The sequence below is a fragment of the Vulpes lagopus genome, chromosome 5 (genome assembly GCF_018345385.1).
Source record: "Vulpes lagopus strain Blue_001 chromosome 5, ASM1834538v1, whole genome shotgun sequence".
Lineage (NCBI taxonomy): Eukaryota > Metazoa > Chordata > Mammalia > Carnivora > Canidae > Vulpes > Vulpes lagopus.
In genome coordinates, this window is record NC_054828.1 from 7,922,116 (window position 1) to 7,933,375 (window position 11,260).

The 11,260-nt window shown below is 39.2% G+C and overlaps 1 protein-coding gene across 3 annotated transcripts in view; it reads right to left on the reverse strand.

The window, feature by feature from the left end:
• EP300 (E1A binding protein p300) overlaps positions 1-11,260 on the reverse strand; it is an 83,211-nt gene that overhangs the window by 40,799 nt on the left and 31,152 nt on the right. For all 3 annotated transcript variants that reach the window (XM_041754598.1, XM_041754597.1, XM_041754596.1), the window contains exons 4-6: positions 10,909-11,170; positions 10,180-10,293; positions 8,731-8,976 (exon numbers count right to left, since the gene is read on the reverse strand). In XM_041754598.1, coding sequence (XP_041610532.1) covers positions 8,731-8,976; positions 10,180-10,293; positions 10,909-11,170 — 622 coding nt within the window. The remainder of the gene's footprint in view (positions 1-8,730; positions 8,977-10,179; positions 10,294-10,908; positions 11,171-11,260) is intronic.

Consider the following 11,260-nt stretch of genomic DNA (forward strand, 5'->3'; position numbering starts at 1 on the left):
GTACACATATATGTATGGACATTAAATACAATGGTGTTAAAAAGAACAAAAAACTAGAACCAAAAATGTTTAGGTAACATAACTATATATGCATTATTTTCATAAGCACAATTTATGTACGGACATAAGGAACCTAAGTGTGGGGAATAAAAAAAAAAAGGAACTTAAGTGTGATAATCCCTGGATAGGGAGAATGAAAAGATGGTGTTTTGGTTAAACATTTGAATACTCCTTCAAACTGGCCTGAATAGTTCTTTGTGCATACATTATCTTTTCAATTAGCAATTTTAATGAATACTCTCTTTCTTTAAAAATAAAAATATCTGACAGCAATATTCACACTAAACCAGATTTTCATGTGGTTAAAAACAAAACTTTTTATTTATTTCTTCATGAGAGACACAGAGAGAGAGGTGACATAAGCAGAGGGAGAAGCAGGCTACCTGTGGGGAGCCCAATGAGGAACTGATTCCAGGACTGATCCCAGGACTCCCGGATCACACCCTGAGCCAAAGGCAGACACTCAACCACTGAGCCACCCAGGTGTCCCCAAAGAAACATTTTACACACACAATTCTATTAATATACTTCAAGATATTTTAGTTAAAAACTAGAAAACAAAACTTCCCCCTATAATGGAAATAATTGGCTAGATCTGTAAACAACATTTAATGAAGAAAATGCTGTTTCCTTCATGGTCTTTCGTAAATACTTAGGCAGAAATCTGCCTGCCTTTTTAAATGATGCAGAATGCAGAAATCTGACAACATCAACCCAGCTCTGAAATGCAATTGCTGGAAGTAGTCTTTCAAAGATGAAATGTAATGTTCCTAATTCTGTATTTGTCAATTTAAAAACCCTATATGTAAATACTCCTTTTTAGAGAAATTAAGTACTCATAACATTTGCTTTACTGATGGCAACAGCATGAAGAGGTAAAAGAAAAAGTGATGACACTCCACCAGTATGCTTACTGCCTTCTGATGGCACACAAAAGCATAGCAAAACATTCTCTACGAAGTCCCCAGGTCCATTTAATATTCAGCACTGAATCCAAGTAATGGCTCAATCATAACTTCGGAAGGAATACCCTTACACAGGCTAATATTTAACATCCTAAGAGGGGGTTAAAAACAACAATAACAACCCTAGAGGGAACATTCACTTGAGAATACAAAAATGAAGGAAGTCCAACAATACTGGCACTGCCACAGATTAAGTCAGAAAGGCAGGCGGGGGTGGGGTGGGGAATCACAACACCTAAAAATCAGCAAGAATATTTTTTTTGTTGGCACACTGGGTGGCTCAGTCAGTTAAACGTCCCACTCTTTTTAAGATTTTATTTATTTATTTGACAGAGAGAGCACAAGCAGAGGAAGAAGCAGAGAGAGAGAGAGCAGGAGAAGCAGGCAACCCACTGAGCAGAGAGCCTGACATAGGCTGTGATCCCAGGCCCCTGAAATCATGACCGCAACCAAGGGCAGATACTTAACCGACTGAGCCACCCAGGTGCCCTGCAATCTGACTCTGGATACCGCCTCAGGAAATGATCTTAGGGTCGTACTATCTATAGCCTGGTACTGGGCATTGAACCTGTTTCAGAGTTTTTCTCCCCCTTTCTATTTGCAACTCCTTCTCCTCTAAAAATAAAAAAACAATGTATTTTTGTTTTCTAAGTCCTAGGAGGAATCCCATACTAACCTTTATAGAATAAGGGAATTCAGTAAGGACTGTAAGAATGTGGTCAAATATGGTCAAGGGAAGTCTTACAGAAAAAAGCTAAAATGCAGGGCTCCAGAAGGGATTCCTCCTTCCAGCTATAGAATCTCTATAACCTGATGTTATGTATGATCTTAGTTTTGTCTGCTTAATTGCTTCCTTGCCCATCCAAACTAAAGGTGTTTCAAAGTAGGGCCATTACCCTTTCGTGTTTTGTTTTCAGCATACAGCACATCTGAGTAAATGCTGTTTCTCATTTATTCAAATCCCTGTCAATTAAAAGTACCTGAAATTTATAATTGAGAATGTTCCAGCACTACAGCCAGTTCTACCACAGTGGGAGACACATCTGTAGTTCCAAGATGTTATTGTGAATATGTCTTAGGCTGCTTAAAAAATATTAGTATAAAAGTTTGCTTAGGTGTTTCATTCAACATAGACCTATAAAAACAAATACTACTTAAAAATAAAAATCTAACAGCCTGAGAATATAAAGTAGGCCTTGTATCTGCTAAATAGGTGAGATAAAAGACCTTTAGAAGAGAGTACAAAACAAAACCCAGGAGTTCTTAACAGTAACTGTTCCAGAATTTCTGTAAAATAGCTGAAAGATAACTAACCAATAATTTGAAGGTCAGTAATAAAACAAGAGAATAGGGATAATATAAAGGCCAGGTAAAGGCATTTTGAGTCCCAAGACATTTTTATACTGCAATTATTAAAACCTGATCACATACACACCACCATACATGACATATTCATACCAAAAACATTTCAATCTGAATCTAATTACAAGGAAATAATCAGACTAATTCAAATTCTACGACAATCTACAGTGTACATCAAAAGTGTGATGCATAAAGAGAGGGGAGATGACTTCTAGATTAAGAGAAATAAACTGCACATAACAAACTGAATGGAAAAACCCAGAATGACTTTGGGGGACAAGGAGAAAGTAAAATACAGACTGTATATTAGGTGACATTATTAGCAAATGTTAAACTTTGTAGGCATAATAAAAGCATTGTGGTCATAGAGAAGAATGTCCTTTTTATTAGGAAACACATGCTGAAACAGTAGTCAAATATCAGGACAGCTCAAGTATGCACACAGTAACAAAGCATTTGTGGCAAAAATGCTGAAAACAAAGAAATCTAGATAAAAGGTATATAAAGGCATGTATAAGGTCTTTATTGGAGTATTACAACTTTTAGGTAGGTTTTGAAACTCCAAACTAAAACTTAGAAGGGACGCCTGGGTGGCTTAGTGGTTTGGGCAGATGCCTTTGGCTGAAGTCATGGTCCCGGGATCCAAGATCAAGTCCCGCATCAGACTCCTGTGAAGGGCCTGCTTATCCCTCTGCCTATGTCTCTGCCTTTCAATCTCTCTCTCTATTTCTCTCATGAATGAATAAATAGATCTTTTAAAAAATAATTAAAATAAAATTTAGGAGAAAAAATGTATTCATATAAGGGGAAAGAACATCAAAATACTACCTTTACCTTAAATCTGCAATGATTATGAAGGAAGGACCTAGAGTATTTTAAACTGCTGCAAAGGAGGATACAAAAAAAAGTTTTTATGTCCCAAATTTCTTGAAGTTTTCCTCTGAATTTTTTTTAAAAATTTTTTAAAGATCTTATTTATGAGACACACACACACACACACACACAGAGAGAGAGAGAGAGAGAGGCAGAGACACAGGCAGAGGGAGAAGCTGGCTCCATGCGGGGAGCCTGATGCGGGACTCGATCCCGGGACCCGAGGATCAGGCCCTGGGCTGAAGGCAGGTGCCAAACGGCTGAGCTACCCAGGGATCCCCTCCCCTGAATTTCTTTCCTTTTTTTTCTTTTCCCCTCCCCTGAATTTCTAATTATATATCCAATCCGCCCTTTTGGCAGGGTCCCCAACAGCACTTCAGGGTTAAAAAAATAGGGATCCCTGGGTGGCGCAGTGGTTTGGCGCTTGCCTTTGGCCCAGGGCGCGATCCTGGAGACCCGGGATCGAATCCCACATCAGGCTCCCGGTGCATGGAGCCTGTTTCTCCCTCTGCCTATGTCTCTCTGCCTCTCTCTCTGTCTCTCTGTGACTATCATAAATAAATAAAAATTAAAAAAAAAAAATGGGTGAGATCTGACAGCACTAACCACTTGGGAGTCCAATCTTGGAAAAACATAAAAGATAAACATTTTAGGTTGTGGAGTAAAGGAAATATATTCAATAAATTGCTTTTGTTTACAAATGTAATAAAAATCTTAACATTGCGGGGGGACCCAACATAGTCCTGTTTGTGGATGCAGTCTACCAAATCAGGTCCAAACCTGAAGCATGCTAAAATAAAGACCATTAGTGAAAGAAAACAGAAGTGAAGAGAGTCTGGTTTAGTATTTCAAAATCATGATACATCGAAAAGGTTAAGAAAATACAGTTAACATTAATTTGAGTATTGAACTGTGTGTTTCTTTACTCTTTCTGATAATATAGCACTAGGCTAAGGCCAAGTTGTATCTCCAGAGTCGTATTTCTGATCATCATCAAAATTATTATATTCCCAATAAAATCCATTATAAAATTGTAATGATAGAAGCCTGAAAGGATCACTTTAAGCACCGCCCAAAAAACAATTTATAGTAGTAATCCTTAGTCCAAACAGTACTCAAAAGGATAAAGTTTTGGTTAAAACTAATAAATTGCCCGGGTGCCTGGGTGGAATAGTTGGTTAAGCATCCAACTCTTGGTTTTGGCTCAAGTCATGATCTCGGGGTCGTGAGATCAAGCCCCACACTAGGCTCCACACTGCGCACAAAATCTGCTTAAAATTTCCTCTTCCTCTGCCAGGTAGCATGCTCTCTCTCTCAAATGAATAAATATATCTTTAAAACAACAACTAAAAAATTGGTTAAGATTGTGGTGTGAAGGGATACCTGGGTGGCTCAGGAGTTTGGTGCCTGCCTTCAGCCCAGGGCATGATCCTGGAGACTCCGGATCGAGTCCCACATCAGGCTCCCTGCATGGAGCCTGCTTCTCCCTCTGCCTGTGTCTCTGCCTCTCTCATGAATAAATAAATAAAATCTTAAAAAAAAAATTTGGTGTGAAGTGAAAAGGCAGTCATGTGTTCATAATATATAATAAAATACTTTCCTAAAATCCTCTTAAAGACTATGGAGAGTGGGGATGCCTGGGTGGCTCAGTGGTTGAGTGTCTATCTTCGGCTCAGGTCGTGATCCTGGGGTCCTGGGACTAAGTCCCACAGGCTCTGCAGGGAACCTGCTTCTCCCTCTGCCCATGTCTCTGCCTCTCTGTGTGTCTCTAATGAATAAGTAAAACAAGCAAACAAAAAATGTGGAGAGGGGCGCCTGTACGGCTCAGTTGGTTAAGTGTCTGATTCTTGATCTGGGTTCAGGTCATGATTTCAGGTCATCAGTCCCCATGGTGGGTGTGGAGCCTGCTTGAGATTCTCTCTCCTTCTCTCTCTCTTAAGAAAGAAAAAGAAAAAGTAAAGACTAGAGAAAATTACACGCCCCAGTCAGGGAGACTCCACTTTGAGATGCATTTCTTAAGTTTTAAGAAACTCATAAAAAGAAAATGAAAAGGGGCACTGCACCCTTCAACATAGACACACAGGATTAATTACACTTAAAAGGGCTTTGGGGGCAGCCCGGGTGGCTCGGAGGTTTAGCACCGCCTCCAGCCCAGGGCATAATCCTGGAGACCTGGGATCGAGTCCCACGTCAGACTCCCTGCATGAAGCCTGCTTCTCCCTCTGCCTCTGTCTGTGCCTCTCTCTGTGTGTTTCTCATGAATAATAATAAAAATCTTTTAAAATAAATAAATTAATTAATTAATTAAATAAATAGATAGATAGATATAGATAGGTAGGCAGGCAGGCTTTGGTATAAAAGAAATAACACTACTTCCTATGTTTGCTTGAACCTAATGAATAGAAATCATGAAGATTTGGGCGCCTGATGGCTCAGTTGGTTAAGTGTGTGCAGGCGGCTCGGGTCTGATCCCAGGAACCTGGAGGAGTTCTGCATCAGGCTCCCTGCTAAGTGAGGAGTCTGCTTTTCCCCTCTGCCTCTGCCCCTCCCCTGGCTTATGTTCTCTCTTGCTCACTCTCTCAAATAAATAAAATCTTAAAAAAAAAAAAACAAAACACAAAACTATAAGGATGTAACATGTCAAAAAGAAGAGTATATGTTTTTATACTACTTTTTAAGATGGGACTGAACACAACAAAAAAAAATGAGGCATTCTAGAATTGTTGGCTTAGGGTGATTATTACTAATAAGGCACTATTAACTGAACTAACAAGTAGATGGAAACTTGATTAATCTTTAATCCTAAAATAAAGACACTGAGAAAAGGAAAAAAAAATCTCAAAAAGCTACCTTTCAAATGAGTTTGTGGCTATATACAAACATACATATACACATGATACAAGAAGAGAGGAAAAGAACAAAAATAGGAATTAAACACAGAAATTTGAAAAATGAGAAATAGCAACTACAAAAATGAAAATCCAGGCCAGGCAGAAGCAGACAACTGCACTGGGTGGAGAAGCTAAATCTCAAGGAAGACTTTGGATACCACTTTGGATGACATGGGAAGAGAGAAGAAAAACAGCAATCTTAAGTTAAAAAAAAAAAAAAAAGGTGAAGGGGGAAAATGAAGTTCCCATTATCTCGATTTCTGACCCTATTTCACAAGAGTTTCAAAACTAACCTGAAAAGGCAGGATTAGCTCTTCATCCCAGTTTCTGGTCTAGTTTTTAAAACTCACTCAAGAATTATTTAACAAGTTAGCACTGCTTGTCAAGGAATGATGTACATTTCTTTAAGAACAAAAATTAACAAGGTTACATTTTTGTAATAGTAGTGTGCCCAATTTTGTTTCCTCATTTAGAATCAAACAATAACGGGCAGAAACTAAAGCCTACTGCAACCATATTAACCAAAGGATGGCAATGGATTTCACAGGAAAAAGCATGATGGATTATTCAGAACCAAACTGTTTTGTTTTCTTTTTTTGTTTTGTTTTCTTTTTTCTTTAAAGATTTATCAGAGAGAGAGAGTGTGTGTGTGTGTGTGTGTGTGTGTGTGTGTGTGTGTTCACACAAGTGGGAGGGGCAGAGGAAGGAGGAGAAAATATCTCAAGCAGACTCTGCACTGAGCACAGAGCCTGACACAGGGCTTGATCTTGATCCCAAAACCCTGAGATCATGGCCTGAGCTGAAACCAAAAGTTGGACACTTAAAATGACTGCACCACCCAGGTGCCCCCAGACTGTTTTCTAGTTACAGAACTCATAACCAAGGACAATTTTGGAATAAAGGGGAAAAGTATTAAAAGTCACTGACTCACCAGTGGACTTACTTTTTTTTTTTTTTTAATTTTATTTTATTTACTTATGATAGGCACACAGTGAGAGAGAGAGAGAGGCAGAGACACAGGCAGAGGGAGAAGCAGGCTCCATGCACTGGGAGCCCGACGTGGGATTCGATCCCGAGTCTCCAGGATCGCGCCCTGGGCCAAAGGCAGGCGCCAAACCGCTGCGCCACCCAGGGATCCCACCAGTGGACTTACTTATTTAACTATTTAAACAAAATGGCTTATAGATGTTCAACTGCTTGACAGTAAAGGGCGATAATCTAAATACAAATTTCCTTTACTTCACTACAATTAGAGAAAAAATATGCCCCAAATTAGGATATTGGAACACTCTTCCCTTCTTCAGTCATATCATAGGAAGAGGTTAAGTAAACATGTATGTTCAATAAGCGATTCAAAAGGCACGCTACTTCTGCAGCAAGAATATGGAAATCTCTATTAACAATAGTCACTCTCATTTCTATATATTTCAAACCAAAACACAACTTTTTTTTTTTTTTTTTTTTTTTTTGAAGATTTTTGTTTGAGAGAGAGAAGCAGAGTGACAGGGCACCCCGGGTGGCTCGGCGGTTTAGTGCTGCCTTCAGCCCAGGGCCTGATCCTGGAGACCCAGGATCAAGTCCCAAGACAGGCTCTCTGCATGGAGCCTACTTCTCCCTCCGCCTGTGTCTCTGCCTCTCTGTTTCTCATGAGTAAATAAATAAAATCTTAAAAAAAGAAAAGAAACAGAGCAACAGATAGTGAGAGAGAGCATGAGCAGAGAGAGGGAGAAGCAGGCTCCCCACTAAGCAGGGAGCCCGACATGGGGCTCAATTCCAGGATCCTAGGATTATGACCTGAGCCAAACAGATGCTTAACTGACTAACCCACCCAGGCACCTCCACAACAATTTCTTTGTGTAGTTTAAAATAGCAAAAAAGAAAATGGGAAACCTAAATGTCCCTGTGTAAAAGATTGTTCTTTTTGCATGTTTATTTTTTATTTATTTATTTATTCTTTTTTTTTTTATGATAGTCACAGAGAGAGAGAGAGAGAGAGAGGGGCAGAGACATAGGCAGAGGGAGAAGCAGGCTCCATGCAGCGGGAGCCCGATGTGGGATTCGATCCCTGGTCTCCAGGATCGCGCCCTGGGCCAAAGGCAGGCGCCAAACTGCTGCGCCCCTCAGGGATCCCAGGATTGTTCTATAGAATAAATTAATCTTCAATCGTTAATCACAATTGGGTATATAAAGTGAAAGATGTTCTAGTTAAGAAACAGTTTGTTGTAGAGTAACACTTAAGATCCCACTTCTAGAAATACAAATTCACATATACATAGAAGGATTAAAGACGTAAGTCACAAAAAAAATAAAAATTAAAATTAAAAAAAAAAAATTAAAAAAAAAAAAAAAAAGACGTAAGTCACTAGCAGTTGCCCCTGGTATACTGATTATGATAAGGCTTTTATACTACAATTTTTAATCATTACTTCGAGAATTAATCACATAACAAAAAAAATTGAGAAGACACAGAGAGACACACACATAGACTAAAATAAACTAAGGAGGTAACTCCGCATATTACATGTTATATACACATATAACCAACATCATATCTATCAATTGGGAGGACACAAACTTACTCATGTTGCTCATGGGCCGCATGCCTTGGGGAGACTGCCCAGACTGCTGATTCTGCTGGTTCTTTGCTTGCACCTGGGGCTGTGCCGGCATCTGATTTACTTGATAGGGCAGCCCAAGAGCTGCATAGGCCCTTTCTATAGAGCTGGGATCAATCTGACTAACAGTGCTTAGGCTGGGGGTAGACTGTTGACCCACTCCTAGAGAGCTAGTATTTCCAAGTCCAACTGGTGCTCCAGTCAGAATTGCTAGAGAGACAAAAGAAATGAGATTACAATGTTAAAGATGTAAGAAAAAGAGACTAACCTATATGAATAAATTTAAAAGACACAAAATTATTGTGATTATGAAACATCTCAGTACATGTATCTTATTTCTCATTATTTCCCTGAAAAAATGTCTAGATGCAGAACTGAACTGTGAAAAGGGGTCACTGGCAGGAAAGGCTTTTGATCCTGAACCCAAAAGCCTCCCTACAGGTTCTATTAGTGTTTCCACAAACAGTGTTATGAAGAACTCAGAGCCACACAAATGCCAACACCAGGTAGCATAATTTCTGCCATGATGTGAGAGAAAAAGTACCTTATTTCATTTCTTAATTTAATAGTGAACTTTTTGGGGCAGCCCGGATGGCTCAGCAGTTTAGCGCCGCCTTCAGCCCAGGGCCTGATCCTGGAGACCCGGGATCAAGTCCCACATTGGGCTCCCTGCATGGAGCCTGCTTCTCCCTCTGCCTGTGTCTCTGCCTCTCTATCTCTCTGTGTCTTTCATGAATAAGTAAATAAATCTTAAAAAAAAAAAAAAAAAAAAAGACTGGTTTAAAAAAAAAATAGTGAACTTTATTATATGCCTTCCTCTACTGAACTATTTTCTTGTCCCTATTTTCTACCTACAGGCTACAGATGACTTCTTTATTAATTTATGGTATTTAATTCCTTCTTCACATGCTGCACATATATTTCTGAATTTGTCTTTCAGCTCTAAATGCTTAATGTTTTGTTTCTAGAGAGGAGATGTTGGTAGCTGCACTTACATCTTTTTACTTTTGTCTTTCCCTAAGAAAAGCTTCTCATCATCCCAGGCTTCTAAAAATAAACTCAAACTTTTTTCCTTTCTCTTTGAATAACTTCAGAGTATCTAAATATTTAGATCATAGCTATAAAAGAATAACTTGCCCAATGTTATTGTCTTTTAAGTTTTCATGAATGTAAAAATGAAGCATAAATTTACTGTTTTTATACAGAATGACTACTAACAGTTTCTGGATCTTTAGGTAATAAGCAGGTCAATTCTAACCTCATGTAATAGGAGTGGAAAAAACCTAGTACAACAGCACAAGGCAGTCATAGGAACTTCACATAATCAAGGAGTACTCTAAATCCCACCAAACTGCACTGGTAAGAGTCTAAGAATATTTTTAGTATAAAAGCTTCAAAGATTTAATCACTTACACTGTTGATTTCTCTTATCTCCAGCATTTTTAAGGGGGAGACACACAGGACAATCATGCCTTGTACAATTCTTCCAGTGTGAAATGATTTGTCGAGAAGATGCACAGTGTGCCACTAAAAAGAAGAAAGATAATTTTTTTCAACTGCAGCTTGTACTTTTTAACATTAGTATCGGCTAACTTATTCATCACTGAAAAAGTACTACGAATGTTAACTTATTTCATCTTCCTAACATCCCTATGTGGTAGCTATTGGCACTCACATTTTATAGTCAAGAGAACAGGCAAAACCTGGTTAATCAACCTGCATAAAGTCAGAGTACTCAAAGTGGGATTCGAACACAAGCAATCTGGTTCTGGAACCCTTATTTTTCACAGGTAGCAATCTATTCTACAACAACAGATTTCTAGTGACTCCATTAATACAAAATGTATTAAGTTGGTAACAACACTGTTTTAGTATTTGCCTATATAATAGTTACCAAATGCTCAATAATGTTTATAGTATGCTCAGGCAAATCAAAGACAATCCAGACCACCACAAAAACGATGTCCTTTAAAATTTCTATCACATCCCTAGATGCTTACAAAATGATACTGAATTTTATTATACACTAATATGGAATACTCAGTATAAAGGAGTTTCAAACTAGAGTCCATCACCTTTTCTCTCTGCTTTTGGACTCTAAATGTTGACTGCTGAGGACAGAGGCTCTTTGAGCTCACTCACCTTGGCAGGACTTGCCTGACTGGCAGTGTGTCATGTGGTTCAGGACATTCTTCATCGTGCGGCAGTGGGGAAGGTTACACTGCCTCACTTCCCCATTAGCCTGCTCCCGGCGCTGGCACTTATGAGCATGCAAAAGGAGAACAAGCTGCTGCTGGATGAGCTTGCGCTTCTCTGGATCAGCTGTGTGTGCCCCAGAACCCATCCCTGGGGCCACTGGAGTCACAAGGCCTGGCTGCTGGACCTGTGGGGCCTGCTGCTGACCCTAGGGGATGAAACAACAAAGATACACTGAACAGGCAGGTGTCGCAGTGTGTTCTCTAATAAATACAGACCTAGACATTTTCAATTAAAA